The sequence below is a fragment of the Harpia harpyja genome, chromosome 8, assembly GCF_026419915.1.
Source record: "Harpia harpyja isolate bHarHar1 chromosome 8, bHarHar1 primary haplotype, whole genome shotgun sequence".
Lineage (NCBI taxonomy): Eukaryota > Metazoa > Chordata > Aves > Accipitriformes > Accipitridae > Harpia > Harpia harpyja.
The window spans coordinates 36,153,712-36,173,984 of NC_068947.1; the positions used below are offsets into that span (position 1 = coordinate 36,153,712).

At 41.0% G+C, this 20,273-nt stretch overlaps 1 protein-coding gene and 1 long non-coding RNA gene across 5 annotated transcripts; one reads left to right on the forward strand and one right to left on the reverse strand.

Moving 5' to 3' along the window:
- Positions 1-647: 647 nt before the first annotated feature.
- On the forward strand, positions 648-19,212 carry PDZK1 (PDZ domain containing 1). 3 transcript variants are annotated; one of them, XM_052793888.1, is made up of 10 exons: positions 652-709; positions 4,076-4,156; positions 12,363-12,574; positions 12,887-13,139; positions 14,120-14,256; positions 15,534-15,729; positions 15,993-16,189; positions 16,705-16,899; positions 17,641-17,940; positions 18,947-19,212. In XM_052793888.1, the coding sequence occupies exons 3-10, from the start codon at positions 12,365-12,367 to the stop codon at positions 19,019-19,021; spliced, it is 1,563 nt and encodes a 520-aa protein (XP_052649848.1). In that variant the 5' UTR covers positions 652-709; positions 4,076-4,156; positions 12,363-12,364; the 3' UTR covers positions 19,022-19,212. The 3 variants fall into 3 exon arrangements, with proteins under 3 accessions (XP_052649847.1, XP_052649848.1, XP_052649849.1); XM_052793887.1 differs by lacking the exon at positions 4,076-4,156 and having other exon boundaries at positions 648-709; XM_052793889.1 differs by lacking the exons at positions 652-709; positions 14,120-14,256; positions 15,534-15,729 and having other exon boundaries at positions 3,965-4,156.
- LOC128144726 (uncharacterized) lies at positions 1,546-12,367 on the reverse strand. Of its 2 annotated transcripts, none has more exons than XR_008236169.1 (3): positions 8,897-12,367; positions 7,335-7,505; positions 1,546-3,971 (listed from the first exon to the last, which is right to left on the reverse strand). It is a non-coding gene; the product is annotated as an uncharacterized LOC128144726 (long non-coding RNA). The 2 variants fall into 2 exon arrangements; XR_008236168.1 differs by having other exon boundaries at positions 1,546-5,395.
- Positions 19,213-20,273: the final 1,061 nt, after the last annotated feature.

Genomic DNA, 20,273 nt, shown 5'->3' on the forward strand with positions numbered 1-20,273 from the left:
GGGATAGCTTTACAATTGTGGTGCTTAGTTGCTGACTGGGGTTAAACCACAACAATGGGTCACTTGATTGCAATGTATGTTTCACATGTATGATAACCTCAACAGTCAGGGCCACCCCTCAGTGACAAGCCCATTTTTTTATTGTATCTCTCCCAGTTACTGTTGTTATCTTGAATTCTTCAAGCTTTTTCATCCTATTTTCTCTCCCTGTCCTCTGGAGTAGGGGAGTGAAAGCAGCTCAGTGGGCATCTGGCTGCTGGCTAAGGTTAACCCACCACAGTCCCTTTTTTTGGCATCCAACATGGGGTGCACAGATTTGAACCTCTTGATCTGCAGTCAAATGCTGCTGGCCCAGGTCAATCCACAATCCAAACGTGCTGCCTTTAAAACATTTCTTGCAGCTGGAGAAGGCTGTTGCCCAGAGCAAAGATCAGGCTTGCCTCCGATGACTTGCTTGACTAAATTTTTGAGTATAATTATCGGTAGAACAAAATTCAAAGCTGCTGAGAAATGCATGTGATTAGCATTTATGCAGGCTGGGACAAGACAGCCTATCAAGGTGTTGAACATATTCAGTGAAACTTGGTTAAATAAATCATCTTTTAAGTCAACCTTTGCCCAAGCAAAGTCCAGTCTTACTTATAGGTACAGCCACAGGAGGGGCAGCAAAAGAGAATTCCTGTGCAGGCTGCTCCACACAGAAACACAGGTAAGAAATTCCTTTTTTTGCTAATCCCTCTTCCCTTAGAAAACGCCTTTTTATGATCCCAATAATTTTGCATGTAAAATTTTCATGGATTAAAAAGAGTAGTATGCAGTGCACTGTAACCTTCCCTCCATTTCTAAATACAAAGATATAGTCTTTTCCTTAAAAGCCTACTGTTTCTTCAGTTTTGTGTGCCACTGGTTTTGCATGTTAATGTCAGGAAGTACCGCTGATTCCCAGTGTTTGTCAAGAAAAACTGCTTTGAGTTGTAGTTGTGATCAATACAGCCTGGTGTGTTCCAAACGATGTCCAAACAAATAGGGCAGTCCATCCCTATATGGAGTTAGTCCCAGTGCAACTACACAGAGACCCAAAAAAGCACAAGGCACCTGACAAAATGAATCATGATCTGCAGGCTTCCTACCCCTGCATGCTGAAATTCCCCATATTTTCCAGCTTCAGTGACATCTGTGCCAAACCCCCGCCACACATCCATACTGTTCTATATGTTGCCCAACTAACCTCAACAATGCACTTTCAGCTTCAATAGCAAACGGTCTGTAGCATGGGTAGCCACAGAGGCTGTTGCACAGTAGCCTGCTGTCATGGAAGGATTTGACTCCCAGCTACTTCTAAAAAAAAGGAAAAGGAAAAAGGCCAGCTCCCACATACATTAGTCACACAGGTGATAAAAAGAGAATTAAAACACAAAGTTGCAAAGAATTCTTTACACAGAAACAGATTAATTTTCTTAGGATTTATTAGGCTGTGATTAGTGGCTAATCTCTACAACAAAACTTCGATCTTTTGACAGACTGTTAAGAATTCTCAGTCATGGGTTTCTCTAGGTTTGCTTTATTAACAACTCAGAGTTGGGCCACCACCGCAGTGAATGGCAACCCTCCAAAAATTTCTCAGTCTTGTATACCTTTTTACCACCCATTATCCCAGTCCAAAGTCTTTGTAATTTTCCAGTTGATCTCAGTTCCCACGTCATTATCATTCATCAGCATCTTGTCTCATCAATTCTTCTCTTGTTCCATCTGGTCATCATCCTGTGGCTTTCAAAGTCCATCTTGGGTCAGTCATCTTCCCATCCGCTTTACCTTGAAGTCTCATACCTACACAATTCTGAGAAAACCTCTCTGGTTGTTCCATTAACTATTTCACATTTATCTTTGTAAGTTCTCTATATTTTAATCACTCCCCGGCTAAGCACCTGTATCTTGCTGATTTTTCATCTTTCGTTTGATCTGTCTCTACGGATTAGCTTGGCTGGGTTTTAATCTGGTCCTGGATTGGGGCTATACCAGGGGGCAGGCTGAGAACACTGTTCATGGCCTGTTGAGCAGCTCTGTTGCCATTAATAACCTTAACCCATTCTATACTAACTTCTAACAGTCTTAATAGTCCTAAATTTTCTAAAATCTTCTACAGTTCCCTCCTTTTGTTTTTATTCTACTCAATTGCATACCTGCAATTATAATAACTACAATAATTCCAGGCAGTATCTCTAATCTTATTCATCATGCTTATATAACAAGCAATACAACCTTGTGCTAAAACTAATCCACACACAAAAATCACAATAATTACTATCAGTATCACAATCCCCTTTTTCAACCATGTTGCTACGCTTGGAAACCATGACATGAGCCAAGAAAAGATTTCTGCAAATCCCCGTGATGTATCATCTTTCGCTATTTGTTGCATCCTTGAATGTATTTCCCATATTTTACGCACATTGGTCAGCAATTCTCCAGTGTGGTCTACATACATACAACAACTAACATTTAACACCATACATACTCCTCCTTGTGATGCCAAAAGAATATCTAATGCCATATGGTTTTGAAGAGTCAACTTAGGTAACTCATGAAACTCTTTTTGTAAAGTTAATAACCCATGAGCAGTATAATTGACTAACTTCTCAATTTCACCAGAAACATTCGAAATTGCCTTTTCCGATTCACTTACACCTAGTCTTGGCATGAACCAATGGATAAAAGATTGAAATTTAGTGGATCTGTCTATTTCTGGTTTGTCGAGTACGTGATAAAAATGTTCTATGCCAAACAGGCCTTCAAGTTTTTTGGCCATATTTCTAAATCCGTGGACAACAGTCCCAATGTACAAGAGCTTTGTATGCCCTCTGTCCACACAACCAAAAGACCCCCAAAGAAGTTGCTCCAATCCAACTCAATTCAGTTGCTGACTTAATCATTATAGTAGTGTTACATTTAGTCTAATTACCTACAAACATATGATTTTTTACATAAATTCTTGTTCTTAATGTCAGGTGGATAACGTCTCTGGATACATTGTGTAGGGAGAGAATCAGCACCTGTAGGTAAACTAATATCCCATATATGTTCCTCATGAGCATCAGTGAAGGTGGTATTTTGCCAGTATTTTTCCCAATTTTTATTCATTGGGATAGGTACCCTTACCAATTGAGTTCTGTAACCTACTGAGTTTGGTAAGGTAACACAAAGCCAGCAATCAGACAGATTTACATTATGTGAGATCGACTGCATTATAGACACGTGTGTTGTCTTTTCAATGATTTTCCCAATTTATGTCTGGCAGGCTCCTAGGTTTTCCTAGTTTTCGTTCAAAATTTGGTATTGATCGATATTCAAAAGATCTTCTCAAAACTCAGTCATAAATTTCCTGCTTGTTAGGTTCGCCTCGTACACCTAATATCAAAACCTGATATTCAATGAAAAAGGCATGATTCAGAGATAAATCATAACACCACCAATCATTGTTCATCTAACCTGTTTCCTTATGTTGTCCATGTCCAATCATCCATAGGTCGTGACTGATACACGAAGTTCCTTTCCCTGTTCTTGGCTCACGTATTTGTAAAAGATAAGCACAAGGAATTCACCGTTTTGGTTCGCAGCAAGGTTTGAAATTCCAAGGACCTTCAAGATTAGACCAAACCATTACACAAAATTTTGCAGTTTGCATTATATTTTCAGGAACTTCCCACTCTAATTTTGTGTTCCCGGAAACAACAACACTTCTATTATTTCTAATTTGAGTTCCCTTAGCTCTACCAAAGTTTTGGTATGTGGGATTTCCATAACTTCTCACAGTTCGTACAGTTTCAAGTTCTCGGTAATGCAATATAAAATTAGACCACAAGGTGTCAGTAAAAAACAAAAATTGAGTCAATACCAAGATTGCTGTTGAGATGTTAATTCTTCCGAAGTATCTTTACATGTGAATGATGGATCCAGGCTTCTTTTCCTTGTATCTTTATGGCATAAAAAGAGGTTAATAATATAAGATAAGGTCCTTCTCAATTTGGTTCAGACCTGTTCTTCCTTTTAAATTTTTTAATATAAACCACGTCTCCAGGTTGAATGTCATGCACCTGTACTTCTGGAGAAACTCCTCGGTACCAATATGCATGATTTCTCAACTTAGTAAATGAATGTTGTAAGTATAGTAAATGTTGGGTCACTTGTTCACCTCCATCCAATAAGCTTGTCTTAGCTGGGACTTAAGTTCCCCGGTACTGCTATTATCCTCCCAAATAGGATTTCAGCAGATGAAACTCCTATTGGTTGCCTTGGTGTATTCCTAATATCCCAAAGAACTAAATTTAAAGCTTCTGGCCATTTCAATCCTGTCTGTTTATACACTTTCACCATTTTTTCTTTTATTGTCCTGTTCATCCTTCCTATCTGCCCTGAGTATTCTGGGTGATAGGGTGTACGAAATTGAGCTTTAGTGTTTAAAAAAAATGATATATCTGCAAAAGAATTGCAGCTGAGAAATGTGCTCCTCGATCTGAATCAATCACTTCTGGTACCCCATATCTTGGTATGACTTCTTTAATCAAAGCTTTCACTACTGCTTTTGAATCACTTTCCCTTATCGGGAAGGCTTCTACCCATCCAGACAGCTGATCAACTATCACCAGCATAGAGGTAAAACCTAATGCCTTGGGCATTTCAGCATAGTCTATTTGTAATTTCTGAAAAGGATATGTATCCGGAGGTCTTTTCCCAGATGGGGTTTTAATTTGGAGAGTTGCACATTCTTTACACAACCAGCAACTTTGACAAATCCTTTTAGTTGCTGCATAAACTCCTGGTGCTGCCCACAATCTCTGAATCTTCAAGGCAATACTCTCTGGTCCCCCATGCATCTTATCATGGTACCATTGCATGATTGGTAATAAATACCTTTTGGGAAGTAACGCTTTACCTCCTAATGTCCAGATTCCTTTGCTTTGCTCTCCTCCAAGTTTTTCCCATAGTTTTTTCTTATCTTCTGGGAGATCATCATATAATTTTCCCATCTCAGGGAGTTCCCCTTCTGAGTACTCCAACTTCAATGCCATCAATAATAAGATCTGTTTTGCTGCCGCCTTAGCTGCTTGATCTGCTAGGGCATTCCTCTTTGTGATTCTGTCCGTCTTGTTCGTGTAGGTCTTTATATATATCACGGCAATTTTAGAAGGTAACTTGATCGCTTCCAACAATGCTTTAATTTCTGCCCCATGTGCAACAGTTTTTCCTGCGGAGGTGAGAAATCCTCTCTCTTTCCATAGCACACCTGTTGCACAACAGACTCTAAAAGCATATTTAGAATCAGTGTAAAGATTTACACGCATTCCGATTGCATACCTTGCTGCTCCAGTAAGGGTGATAATTTCCACTCCTTGAGTACCTAGAGAAGGTGATAAAGGTTCAGCCAATAATACCTGTGTTTCTGGGGTAAGTTCGCTTCAATCCACCCTCATAATATGATGCTCTGTCTGTAAATAAGTTCAGATCTGGGTTATCTAAAGGTTCATCTCTCAAGTCGTTCCGTGGTTTGCTGGCTGAGTATATAATGTGAGTACAATTATGTACATCCTTTTCACATCCGTCGGCAGTGGCATTAAAGTAGTTGGATTCAAAGTATTACATCTCTCTATTTTCAGGTTATCAGTAAGTAACAAAATCAATTCATAACGATGTGCCCTTTGTGGAGATGGTACCTTTTCTGCATATTGTTCTAATAAAAGTTCAACTTCATGGGGTACACAGACAGTGAGTGGGTGTCTCAGAATCAGGTTTCAAGTTCGCTCCACTAACCCAGCTGCCGCTGCCACCGCTCTTATACAGAATGGCGTGCCTCTTATCACAGGATCTAAAATATGAGAGTAATAGGCTACTGGTCTTTCATGTGGTCCTAAAGTTTGTACTACAACAGCATTTGTAACTCCCTTCATTTCAACACAATACAATTTAAATGGTTTAGTGTAATCTGGTATCCCTGAAGCTGGTGCCTTTAATAAGGCCCCTTTTAAAATCCTAAAAGCTTTCTCCCTTTCAGGTCCCCATTTTATACATTCCACTTCTTCATTTCTAGTGGCTTCATGTAGGGGTTTTACTAGTTCACTAAAACCCAGAATCCAAGATCTACAAAATCCCACTTGTCCTAAAAATCCCTTTAATTGTTTTTTTGTAATTGATCTTGGCAGCTCTTGTATTACTCTTACCCGATCTGGGTCCACTTCTCCTTCCCTAGGTTTCAATATGAATTCCGAGTACTTTACCTGCTGTAGACAACGCTGTAGTTTGGATAGAGATGCTCGGTGTCCCTTCCTTCATAGTTGAATACAGAGATATTCTGTGTCTTTCATGCACTCCTGCTGTGTGTGACTGGCCAACAATAAATCATCAACATATTGGACCAATACTGAATTGCCTGGAAAACTTAAATCTCTCAGATCTTTTTTCAATATTTGAGAAAAAATTGTTGGAGAACTAGTAAACCCTTGCGGTAGCCGCATCCAAGTTAACTGTTTCCCTTGCCATGTAAAAGCAAATATTAGCTGACTTTCTTCTGTAATAGGAATACTAAAAAATGCTCCTGTTAGATCTAAAACAGTATAATACTGTGCCCGTGCAGGTATCTGAGTTAGTATTAAATTTGGATCAGGAACAATATGGTGCAATGATACTACATGCTCATTTACAGCTCGGAGATCTTGTACAAATCTATATTCTGCGTCTCCATGTTTATCTAATTGATGCTTATTTACAGGCAAGATAGGGGTATTGTATGGGCCTTCATATTCTTTCAAGATCCCCTTTTTCAAAAAAGAATCAATTTGTTTTGAAATACTAGGTATAGCTTCATTAGCAATTGGGTATTGTCTAATAGAAGGGGGTAACCCTCCCTTTGTTTTTATTACTACAGGTTCTGCAGAAAGGAACAATCCCACATCTTCCCCTGAGGTGCTCCAGAGTGTTTGGGGTACCACCTCAAGTCCTCGTGGAATATTTTCGGTCAACTCTTTTTCATTTGAAATATGTGCAATTTCAGATCCAATAAAATATAATTTCATTCCACTAGGAGCTAGAGATATCTGAGTACCAGATTCCTGCAAAAGGTCACGTCCCAGTAAGGAAATAGGTGAATTGGGAGATATTATAAATCTTCCCCATGCCAATTTTCTGGCCAAAATGACAAGTAAAGGGAGAGAGAGGTACTTCAATTCTTCTCCCACAACTCCTTTAATTATCACTTTTTCCCCAGAAATCTGAGGAATATTGTAATTTAATAATGCCAATGTAGCTCCCGTATCCACCAAAAAAGTAAAAAAAATTCCATTTACCTTTGCAGTAATCTGTCCATACTCATTTACGTCCACTCCATCAAGAGGCTCAGTCATCCCAATCACCTTGGATTCCTCAATATCATTGAGAATGTGGTTGCGGTGGCTATGCTGCAACAGATCGTTGTCCTGCTGCCACAGGTTGCAGTGGACAATCTCGCTGTGTGTGCCCTATATTTCTGCAATAAAAACACTCTGAAGCATTTAACTTCATTCCTTGAAGTTGTGCAGCAGAAGGAGGTAGTCGTCCCTGACCACCTTGTCCTGCTCTAAAATTCCCACGGGGGAATCCCCGTCCTCTTCCCCTGGGGTTATAATTTTGAGTAATTGCAGCTGCCAGCAAACTGATTTCCCTTTCTTTCTCCTTCCATTCTTATTTCTTTTCTTCCTTCTGCTTTTCTTCTTCTCTCTTTTGCTTTTCCTCATCTCTACCATCGTAAACAAAAGTTGCAATGCTAAGAATTTTTGGTAGGGTTTCCCCCTGCCAACCAGGCATGTGCTGCTTAAAATATTTATTGATATCCAGAGCTGATTGTTCCACAGATACACTGATTGGTAATGGCTCTTGAAAATTATCTTCTGCCATTCCCCCATATTTTAAGAGCACTGCCTTTAATCGTGCCCAATAATCACTAGGATGTTCATCCGATTTTTGCCTGCATTCCATAACTTTTGTCCAATTAGTCACTTTTTCTCCACACTGTCGTACAGCTTCTAGAAGTTGCTGCACAGCAGTCTGGTAAATTCTCACTCCTTCTGTAGTGGTCAGATTCCAATTTGGGTCCTGGTCTGGCCAAGGGATTAACCCTTGTCCTCTTTGGGCTATCCCTCTTTCTTTTAGGAATATTTTTTCTCTTTCTTCAGGCTGAAATAGTTCTCACAATAAAGTTTTCATATCATTCCAATTAGGCCTATAATCTGTTACTATGCCAGATAACAACTGCGCACATTTTTCTGCAGCATGTCTCAGCCTGGGCATGTTACTTTTCCAGGAAACTAGATCTTCTTGTTTCCAAGATTCATGTCTCTACTGCAGTAACCACAGGGACATCAGGAGGAGCTCCTGGTCCAGTTCTTGGATTCAGAATGTATTCAAGCCTCATTAGATACATTCCTGCAGAGACAAGGTCAGTTTCCTAGCTACCGGAGCAGAGGGATGTGAGCTTGCCCTCCTTTTTGATAATTTTGGTCTTTGTTGTGCCCAATTGTACCATATATACCAGTAGTCAATAGCCTGACTACCCCTATCTTCCAGAATCATTCTTAGGAACTTTTGTTTATGAGGCTTAAAAGTTCCTTTTGGAGGCCACACATCTGCTGGTCCTCCTCCTCTATCATAAGTCAGGGGTGGCCATCCCTCCTGGCACAAAGTAATCAGCTTTCGCTTTTGTAGTGTTTGTGCCAGGGGTATCTTTTTCCAATTTTCTAGTACCTCAGCAAGGGGTGTCCCCCTTTGAACGCTGGGTACATTTCCCATCTTCTCCTATGACCAAGTTTAAACTCAAGAGTACTCCCAGTATATCTGGAATCACCTGTTCCCAAATCTCAATAGGTGAACTCACCTGATACTTTTGCCAGCTTTTGAGTATTGGTTACGGGTCTGCCCAAAGAGAGCCCTGGTCTCCTTCCTCTTGTGTTCTAGAGTCCCATTTGGGGTGCCAATTCTGTTCAAGAATTCTCAGTCATGGGTTTCTCTAGGTTTGCTTTATTAACAACTCAGAGTTGGGCCACCACCGCAGTGAATGGCAACCCTCCAAAAATTTCTCAGTCTTGTATACCTTTTTACCACCCATTATCCCAGTCCAAAGTCTTTGTAATTTTCCAGTTGATCTCAGTTCCCACGTCATTATCATTCATCAGCATCTTGTCTCATCAATTCTTCTCTTGTTCCATCTGGTCATCATCCTGTGGCTTTCAAAGTCCATCTTGGGTCAGTCATCTTCCCATCCGCTTTACCTTGAAGTCTCATACCTACACAATTCTGAGAAAACCTCTCTGGTTGTTCCATTAACTATTTCACATTTATCTTTGTAAGTTCTCTATATTTTAATCACTCCCCGGCTAAGCACCTGTATCTTGCTGATTTTTCATCTTTCGTTTGATCTGTCTCTACGGATTAGCTTGGCTGGGTTTTAATCTGGTCCTGGATTGGGGCTATACCAGGGGGCAGGCTGAGAACACTGTTCATGGCCTGTTGAGCAGCTCTGTTGCCATTAATAACCTTAACCCATTCTATACTAACTTCTAACAGTCTTAATAGTCCTAAATTTTCTAAAATCTTCTACACAGACTTCTGTTAGTAGAGAGAGGCAGAAAAAAATCTTTCCAGTAAAATACAAATCAAGTTTGCTAATTACCTGGACTTTCCAACTGGAGGAAGTTGCCTTCACTCGTCTTGTTCCTCTATGATCATGGATCTTTGGTAGGAGTTCCTAAGACAACTATCTTTGGAGTTGTTTCCTGGTCACAACTACTGCTTACTTTCATTACGTAGTATTCCTGCTAACGATACGCATCACCCAAACCGGAGTTTCATGACATAATAAAAGCATAGAAGAATTTAGGTTGGAAGAGTCTTCTGGAGGTCGTCTGGTCCAATGCCCCATACAAAACAGGGCCAACTTAGATAAGGTTGCTCAGGGCCCCATCCAGCTATGTATCTCCAAGGACGGAGATTCCACAGCCTCTCTGGGCACCTGTTCTAGTATCTGACAGCCCCCAAGATGAAAAGCTGTCCGTATGGCTGTCCAATTGGAATTTTCCTTGCTGCAGCTTGTGTCTGTTGCCTCTTGTCCTACCACTGTTAACTTCCAAGAAGAGTCTGGCTCTGTGTTCTCTACACAATCCAGTTAGGCAGTTGAAGACATCAATAAGATCTTCCCCTTACTTTCTCTTCCCAAGACTGAACAGACCCAGCTCTCTCTGCCTCCTTAAACATTATGATGTGCTCCAAAACCTAAATCACCTCAGTAGACTAGCTCCAATATGTCAATTATTTGGGGAGCTCAAAACTGGAGACAGGTCTCACGAGTGCCAAAGAGAGGGGAATAATCCCTTCTATTGACCTGCTGGCTACATTCTGATACCACCCAGTATACAGTTGACTTTCTTCACTGCAAAGGTGCACCACTGATTCATGTTCAGCTTGGGCACTTGAGTGCTGTCCAGCAACACTGCCTTCTGGCCAGCCAGCAGTCAGCCTGTATTGTTGTGCATGCTCTAGATACAGATTTTTTTTTTTTCATTTTTCTTCATTGAACTTCATGATGTTCCTGTCAGCCCATTTCTCCAGCCTGCTGAGGTCCCACTAAATAGCAACCCTAACCTCCAGCCTATTGACTGCTCCCCCTCAGTTTAGTATCATCTACCAGCTTGTTGAGGACATATTCTGTCTTACTGTCTGTATCCTAAAGATGTTAAACAGTATCCGCCCAGTACCAACTCTAAAGAATGCCACTAATAACCAGCCAACGACTGGATTATATACCACTGATCAAACCCCTCTGAATCTAGTGGCCCAGCCAATTTTCTGCATTATCTAGTAGTCTGCTTATGCAGTACATTTGTCACCAAATTGGCTACACCGACTGTACTAGAGACTGTGTCAAAGTCATTGCAAAAGTTAAAGTGAACAGCATCCACCGCTCTAAATTAAATTACCTCTCCTGCAAGTGATGACCTGATGGCACATTCACATTGTCAGTAGGTGTATGCCTGAATATTCCATGCTTTTGTTAGACCACATAATACCTGCATTCATATCTTACCCAAGTCTCACATACAATGATATACCAAAGTGAAATAGCTCTGTTAGCTCCTCTTCATAACAGATTCAGAGTGTTTAATTAGGATTCAGAGGCAGAGGACAACATGGACAGCTCCAAGAACTTTGACTCTACCAGTAACTTCTAAAGGACACAGAAATAAAGCAAGGGCACCATTTTGTATGACAACTGAGATGTAGAGATAACAAAACCAGCTAGAAGAAAAAAAGCTTCGTAAGTGGAGACAAGGGTCTTCCTAGTTCCTTTATAGTCCTTGCTTTCCACCCTCCAATGCAAACCCTGCACTCATTAACAAAAACACTCTAGTTACAATGTCTTTTCCTGAAACTTAATGTTTTTGCTAAAATAACTAAGAACAGGAAAGCCTGGTTAGGACATTGAGGTCCTTCCTTGATCCCACCTGCTCGTCCATCTGCACAGGTTGCCCAGAAAAGTTGTAAAGTCTCCATCCTTGGAGATATTAAAAAGGCTGAGAGTTGCACTGTTCAGCCCGGAGAAGCTAAGGCTTAGGGGAAACTTACCAACGTATAAAAATATCTGAAGGGAGGGTGCAAAGAAGATGGAACCAGGCTCTTTTCAGTGGTGCCCAGTAAAAGGACAAGAGGCAACGGGCACAAACTGAAACACAGGAGATTCCTTCTGAACATCAGGAGGCATTTATTTACTGAGGGTGACCGAGCAGTGGCACAGGTTGCCCAGAGGGGTAAAGGAGCCTCCCTCCTTGGAGATATTCAAAAGCCATCTGGACTTGTTCCTGGGGAACTGGCTCTAGGTGGCCCTGCTTGAGCTGGGAGGCTAGACCACATGACCTCCAGAAGTCCCTTCCAACCTTGACCATTCTGCGATTCTGTGAAATCCCATTTTGTCACATAACTTTCCTGTAGTGTTCCAGTATTTTTCTGCTGCCATTACTTTTCCTCTGTAAGACTTAATTTTGGTATTAAATCCTCACCTCAATTTTCACTATGTTATCCCAGGCAGACAACTTCTTTCTTCCAGTTCTGCATCGTGCGTAACTTCATTTGAGATAGGGAGACAAGAAAAGCAAGGGGGGAGAGGGAAAAGGGATTGGTGTCTTCTCCCTAGTTTTGTTAACTAGCTTCAACTTTGCACAGCTGGATTTCCTGGGAAACAAAAACCCAAGAATTTTGGAGCAAACTGTCTCGATATGTATTTAGAGGAAACATATCTAGGTAACCTTAGTGTTTTTACTCACACATATGTTTTCCATCCTGTCTGATAGAGATGACTTCTGTTCTCCAGCCCCGAGAATGTACAGTGACCAAAAAGCCCCAAAAGAGCTACGGATTCTACCTGCGTATTGAGAAAGACACAGCAGGGCATCTCATCCGGAATGTGGAAAAGAACAGTCCAGCTGAAAAGGCTGGCTTGAAGGATGGAGACAGAGTCCTCAGGGTTAATGGTGTGTTTGTAGACAAGGAGGAACATGCACAGGTACATCTCTCTTTAGTCTGGGATCCACATCACTCCCCCATCACCTAGATCGACTGCCACTATGTGAAGCTTTCTCTTCCAGTTTTTATGGCATCTTCAGCTAGGAAATCCAAGAGTTGAGTTAACTGCTCTGAGTGTCTCCCTGCATCATTTATTACCCACCATGGGCACGAAATGTCTTTGAGGTGCCTCCATAGTGCATAAGCAGAGGGATGAGACAACAAAAACAGTAGACAGTGCAACCCTTCCTGGGGAGAGCTTTTAGGTCAACTACTCTAGGACCTGCTTGCCATTTCACCTTGTCCACTACAGGTGGTGGAGATTGTCAAAAACAGCGGGAATTCTGTTGTACTTCTTGTTCTGGATGACGCATCCTATCAAAAGGCAGAAAAGGAGGGAGTGAACTTGGAAGAGCTGGGCCAAAAGGTGTCAACAGGACAGCAGCAGGAGCAGCAGTCCCCACTGCCCATGGCCAATGGAGCAACAACTGGAGTTCCACAACCCCGGCTCTGCTACCTAGTGAAGGAGGAGAAAGGCTATGGCTTCTCCCTGAAAACCACAGAAGGTGAGAGCCTGGGGAGAACTGATACTCTCTGTGTGTGTGTATATATATATCTCTATGGCAGCAGGGACAGAGGCAACCACAGTTAACATGTGGAGCCAATGGGGACACACAAACTGCTCTTGCTGACAGAAAGAGAGAAGCAGCAAGATGAGTTCAGATCCATCTCTAGTCTGTTTCTGTACAGCATATACAGTGCACTGTTTTCCAAGGACCACTTTTCTTATGGGGTGGAGAAAAGATAAAAAAAAAAAAAAAGACATAAAAAGAATAAGCTATTTTCTGCTAGTTATTTAAGCCCACTTACCAAAACCAAATTCGCAGTCCCTGCTCAAATACCAGATATACACTCAAGGTGCTACATTAAGTCCTGTTCCATACCTCCAAATCACCTCAGGAATCAGCACACGAGGTTCTAGACAGCTGTAATAAACACTTTTCCTGATTTGTAAGTTATTTCATTTAGAAAGCAAGGCATTTTGAACCTCCTCCACACATGCCTTTCTTCCAAGGCCAGTCAACACAATAGGGAAGTCTTCTGGAAAGCATCACCTCTGAAGAGGGTATTTTGGAATGCAATATAACTGAAAGACCAAACGTGGAAGCCTTCCAAACACAGGAAATGATGAAATGTATAAAACAATAAAAGCAGGTCATCACTTCAAACTGGGGGGGAAGGGGGGTGGGAATCAAATCCCTTTCAGCTATCTTAATCAGCCCCTTTGGCATTCTTGGTAGAGACATAAAAGACTGTTTGAGCTGCAGATAGTGAACAAATGCCTCCCTCCCCCACAGAAGTGATTTTTCCAGAATAAGAGATAGAGGTGTGCCTATGTGGAAGGCTTGTGGTGCCACTGTAATCTGCACATAAGCAGAGACCAAGAGTCTGTAAGGACATCAGTGCTGAGTTTCCTTAACCATTAAATTCAGGCATATTTCAGTGACTTACCCTGTGTAATGTAATGAGTTTTCATTTATTTTAGGACAGAAGGGGTTGTTCATAGTAGAGCTTTCATCACAAGGAGCAGCTGCAAAGGCTGGTGTCCAAGATAATGATCGCCTGATTGAAATCAATGGAAAAAATGTGGAAAATGACACACATGAGGAAGTGGTAGAAAAGGTATTTGTTTGTATACTGATTCATCTTCTGTTCTAGCCCACTTTCACTGCAACCTATCAATCAGGGTTACTGAGGAGGCAGGTCTGGTTCATTTGAATGCTTCACAGTAAATATTTGAAGCTAGTGTTCACGTATCATCAACATGGCAGAGTACCCCTCTGCTTTCGCTCTGTTGTCAAGCAGCCTCTTGAACTGACTCTGAATACTGCAATCAAGACAGGCCAAAGAATTTTAAATAACAGAAGTATACTGCTGCCAGGAACCCGATTAAATAAATCATGCTCTGTTCCTAGAAGTCCTGGAAATACTCCCAATGGTAAAAGGGCAAGTCATCAAATGTGGTTTTCAGGGCAGGAAGAGGGGGAACTCTCCAATGATACAGTTACTGTGGAACAGGGAAAATTCATTATTTTAGACAGTAGTTCCTTTCTTCTGTTAAGAAGTCCAAAACTAATGAAAATTACTGTGCAAGTAATTTCACTACCTGGCCTCAGCTGCACAGAACACTGCTAATGAGGCTTCCAGCTTTCCGCTACTGGCACTGCTAAAACGCAGCTGGAGTTGAAGAGATTTCAGAGAGCTATTAGACAGGCAGTACATACTCTGGCACTCCAGCATCACAATTCAGTGCATGCTACTAAACATGGAATGGTGCAACACTTGTGTTTTGTTGAGCTGCTGTAACATCAGCAGCAGAGTGACATTGGTTAAGATGAGTAAAGAGGGCACCCATTAGACTAGAAAGGAGTAAGAGAAGGATGGACTTGGAGAGGTTGAACAGACAAAAAACCTCCCACAACCTCAGAATCAGTGATACAGGGAGATGGAAGAGGACCAAGAGTGACAGAAGCTTGACGCTTGTCACTGTAATCTAAAATAGTGGTATAGATGGCATGATATGTCTATATTGTAGAGTTCCACATCTAGATAAGGCAAGCACTGCCTACTGAGGTTCACCGGATTCTACTGGCACTGTATGCCACCCTCATGGCACGCTACAGCTAATTCCCTAGAGGTCAGGAACACAGTGTAAAATACAGAAGATTTCCTCATATACATGCTGGATCTTACATGCCCAAGATCTTGTCATGGTCCGAATTTCTGACTGGAGTGGTCAAGGGGAGAAATCAACTTACAGCAGCACGGCCTACACTTTATGGCGCATTCATCAACAGCACCCACACACCACTGTGTCAGTACACCAGTTCCCAAAGTATCTACAATTCCCACGTGTTGTTGAAGGGGTGACATCTAAGACTGTACATGTACTATCACAGGTGAAGAAGTCTGAAAATCATGTTATGTTTCTACTTTCAAATGAAGAAACAGACCACTATTACACAAGCCAGAAGATGGTACTTAGCAAAGAGAGCGCCAGCCTAAGATTGCTTCCCCTCAAACCACGACTTATTGAGATCCAGAAGGGGAAAAATGGTTACGGCTTTTATCTACGGATGGAACAAAATACTGGTGGTAAGAACCAAGTTAACACACAGCCCATGACATTTGCTATACAGTTTATTCCTGTACAAGGTTTGCAGACCTCAATCTCTTTGACTTCTTACTGGTCACCTAGAAGTCTACATCTACAGATGTGTTGTAAACAGGGCTACATCAGGAAAATGGTCTCAACCTGAAGTGCAATTCTGACAACTGGCCTTTACCATGCATTTTGATGTCTTTAAACTTACCAAGCATATGCCTTCACATCAATTTTTTTTCCCTCCTGATCTTAGATCATGTAATCAAGGATGTTGATTCTGGGAGCCCAGCAGCTGAGGCAGGTCTCAAAGACAATGATATCTTAGTAGCTGTCAATGGCGAGCAAGTGGATGGTCTGGATCATGAAAGCGTAGTGGGAAAAATTAAGCAGTCTGAGGCAAAAACCACACTGTTGGTAGTGGATAAGGAGACTGAAGCCATGTATAAACTGGTAAGAAAATGCAAACTACTGCTAAGAATTGATAATTTATCATTATTAAGAGACATATGCAGCAATGAAACAGCCAGTCTGCTCTAACAGACACTTCTTCAACTTGCAAGAAATGTCTAAACTACACCTGTATTTCAGCAACTCTCCTTGCACTTATACAGCAAGTCACTAAACACCCAAATTTTTGGCCTCTTCCAGATTTTTATAGGCACCACTGGAACAATTCTAAATTTAAACACACCACAAGAAAGGTTAGAAGTTTAAGACAGCGAATTCCGAGCTACGCAGCTGCATAACCATTTATGAACAAAACAAGTAACAAAATTCCCTTCTCACATAGATCAACACTGTAGTTTTCCACTCAGCCAGAAATTAATAGCAAAGAGTTCTTCATTGCAGCTCAAGTCTGAGTCATTAAAAAGGTTTCAAACAAAACATGCTGAGCATGAAAGCCTAATACAGATTTCACAACAGAAGTTTTTATGTTAAAAACGTTTTATTTGTCACTTTTTCAGGCTCAGATTTCCCCCTTCTCATACTACTACAAAGCACAAGATCCAGCTCCAGCTAAAACAGAGGAAAGAGTGGAGTTGCACACTGAGCAGAAAATGAACCACAAGCCAAGAATCTGCAAGATGGTGAAAGGGCCTAGTGGATTTGGCTTCAGTTTAAACATGATCAAGAACAAGCCTGGACTGTTCATCAGTGAGGTACTAATGTAGAATGAGGAACAAGGAAAAGCTCAAGTAGTCTGTTGGACAGCTTCCTCCCTTCCATCCTACAAATACATTCAAGAAAAGCCACAAAAGACAAGTCTTCTCCAGCACCCTCAGATAAGAGCTGTAATTGTTAAAGTCAGACTGACATTGTAGGACCAAGATAAAAAATAAGCACCAGAAAACATTCCTCATTCTGCTACACATCTAAAGGGAAGGGGAATCCAGCTTTTGCATAATTTTTACTTTTATTCATGAGGCTGGCAAGCTAAAATTGGTATTTTAAATAGATTTTTTTGACTGTAGAACATCCTAAATGTAAGAGAAACACGTTTGCCCCACTCTACCCCCCTTCTCTGAATTCCACAGCTAGCAAAAGTCAAACCTCTACTGTCTCAAATTACATCTGTGCCTTTAGCTTTCTTGAGAGGAGGGGTTCCACTCATTACTAAGGAATCTGTGAAACGTAGTAAGTTAAAGTTAATGGACAGGGACCTGCAAATAAGAAAATTAGTTTTCCACCTGTCTTCATGATTCTACCATGCCACATTTCTATAACGAAAGTCTATCAAAATCAAGATGCACCTTAAATCTCTAGGCCTATTGCCTCTCCCAATTCATTTCTGCCCCACAAATCTCCCCTTCTCCATGCTTATTTTGCTGTCTTGTAAGGAAAGCAGTAACACAATAGTCTAGCTAACCATCAGTTACCACAGTTTGAACTTGCCTTTGCAGGTACAAAACCACGGGCCAGCTGACGCAGCAGGTGTAGAAAATAACAACTTTTTGGTGGAAGTGAATGGGGTGAATGTGATCAATGAATCCTATGACAAAGTGGTGGCAAGAATCCAAGATAGTGGTGACAGACTGACACTACTGGTGTGCAGCAAAGATGCTTACAAATACTTCCAGGGCCAGAACATTCCCATCACAGTCTCTATGGCAGATCCAGCCCATGACACTTCTGAACCTCCTGCTTATACAGAAAACAATCTGTCAAAGCCAGAGAGACACTCACCTGAACCAAGGGAAAGGGTGAGTAATACTGCGTTAAATAGATGTTGAGGGATCATCTAGGGGATAGAAAAAGAACTTTTTTCAGCTAGTATGTATTCCTGAGCTAGGATTTTTAACCTGAGCCTGGATTTTTACAAGTCAGTCTAGGTTATTAAAAGGGAAGCCATGGTCTGATTATCATAAACAACTCTTCATTTCCCCACACATAATACAGGTGAGTATCTTTAATGCAAGATTAAATCACAGAAAGGATGCACATACAAGAGATTTTATGGAACAAGATAATCCAAATATGGTAATCCTTAACGAAGATGGGAAACAGGCAACACAATCCTGAAAGTGCAGGGGAAAAAAGTGCTTAAATACAACAAAAAGTATAAACCATTTCTGGGGAAATCAGGTGAATATTTCAAAACAGATCATTTTGTAGAAAGAAGAGCAACTGATAGGTTATGATGACATTTTCTAGGAAATGTGCTGATTTGAAATTATTTTACTTACTTCATGCCATTAGAAATAATCTGAAGCATGACAGAAGTCAGAAAAGCAGGAAGGTATTTCTTCTTGAAACAGTGATTTTGAACCCTCTGTGTGGTCTGCCTTAAATATTTAAATGCTTCTTTTCTGATCATGCAAAAGAGACAGCAAGGAAGAATAAGACCAACACTGTCTCCTATTCATTTTTCATTAGCCTTGTCTGCAAACGTCCAGCTGCAAGTTTTTTCAAAAGTTTCTTAGTCACCAAGCTGCATTTCCCAGATGTGAAGTTAGCACCACTTTTGTGTGCAAATTCAGCAGGTATGGGAACTAAACAATAGGAAACCTCTATTGAACAAATTTCTCTCTAAATGTACTCAACCAAAAAGCGCTTCAACAACAAAAGTCATATTTGTTGGTTCATTCTGCCATTCAAACAAGTACATAATTAGCGCAGATGAAAATAGGAATCCTTCATAACACTGCAGACTATCAAGCATGTTTACAAACTAAAAATAATCGGAACGTTTTTGTTACTCCTCTGCAGGCAAGCTCATCCTCCTCTTCACAATCAGCTGCCTCTACAAGAGCAGACAGTGACAACGATGACACAAAGTTGTGAGGAGACAAACTATGCCAAGAACAAGAAAGAAACCTTCCAAATCCTCTTTCGTCATTCATTCTTTGCTACTACACCTCCCAGAACTTTACTATTCCTAGTGAGTGTCATACCTGTAAAGGACTGCAATCTCTTGCTGAAATGCAGCTGCCTGAAATAAACACTTCAGTGTAACTTGCATTCATTTAACACGCTGCAATTGTACTTCATTGGCTTTCCACCTGGTAAAGTGGGCAGTTAGTCACTTCTGTAAAGGCTTAACTAACTAGAAGTATATAGTTAAGTATAGTGCAGCAGAAGGCAGAAACATTTTATAGATTCATAAACATCTTAGCCTTTTAAGGATAAGCTCTTAATGAAGAGCAACTGATTTCTCCTCATCTCCCAGAAGAGGCAGTTCTCCCCCTAATCCAAGTCCATCAACTCAATCTCTGTGGCAACTCTTCTATGCTATACTAACAGCAGTACAACTGCTGTGAAACGGCATAAGCCAACATACCCTGTGCATTACATGCCTTTCTCCTGCTAACACTGCAGAAATTTCTTTCAAACATTAAGCTAACTTCGTAATTCATAACTCAAGACGTTTAAGCACTACTGTTCTCTCCTGCATACAGTCGTGGATCATGGTATTTAGAATAGTGTACATAATTTGGTCATGCAGGTTTGTCTAACTCCAAGTCAACACCACATTGTCTTGAATGTGACATATATGGCTCTGTAATACTGCTGTTGCATACTTTGCCTCCTTGCATGCTGAAGACAACACAAAAATAAATTGTTTAAAGTGGCTATTTTTTCCCCACCCAGGTCTTACTCTTACCATCTATGATTTATGTTCCAGAACAATTTTAAAACAAAGCCTAGGAGAGGCTATGGGAAGCTACAAGTTTAAGTCACATGAATGAAATTTATGCCTTGATTACATCAAGAAGGGGAAATGGGCTACTGTAGAAGAATACACAGGTTGTGGGGAACACCAAATTTACAGCATATAAGGTAAACAAATTTGTAACATATAAGGCAAACAATGCATAGCTGTGGTCTTTGACTTCACAATGAACTCTAGCAGAGAGGAATCCAAAACCTCAGTTCCATTTATGCAGGGAGAGAAAAAAAAGTTGAGACTCAGCAACAGAAAGCTAATCTCCAGCTCCTAAGGACAGTAGGTACTAGTGATACACACTAGCATACACTCCATACAGAAATGGAGTGAAATTCTCTCCACTTCACTTCTGCCAGGCAGCATATCCTA

Coding starts and splice junctions, on each gene's coding strand:
- PDZK1 (XM_052793887.1), top strand. CDS start 12,365: ATGACTTCTGTTCTCCAGCCCCGAGAATGTACAGTGACCAAAAAGCCC. Junction 15,730..15,992: donor GATGGAACAAAATACTGGTG/GTAAGAACCAAG, acceptor TCCTGATCTTAG/ATCATGTAATCAAGGATGTT. Junction 16,900..17,640: donor CTGGACTGTTCATCAGTGAG/GTACTAATGTAG, acceptor TTGCCTTTGCAG/GTACAAAACCACGGGCCAGC.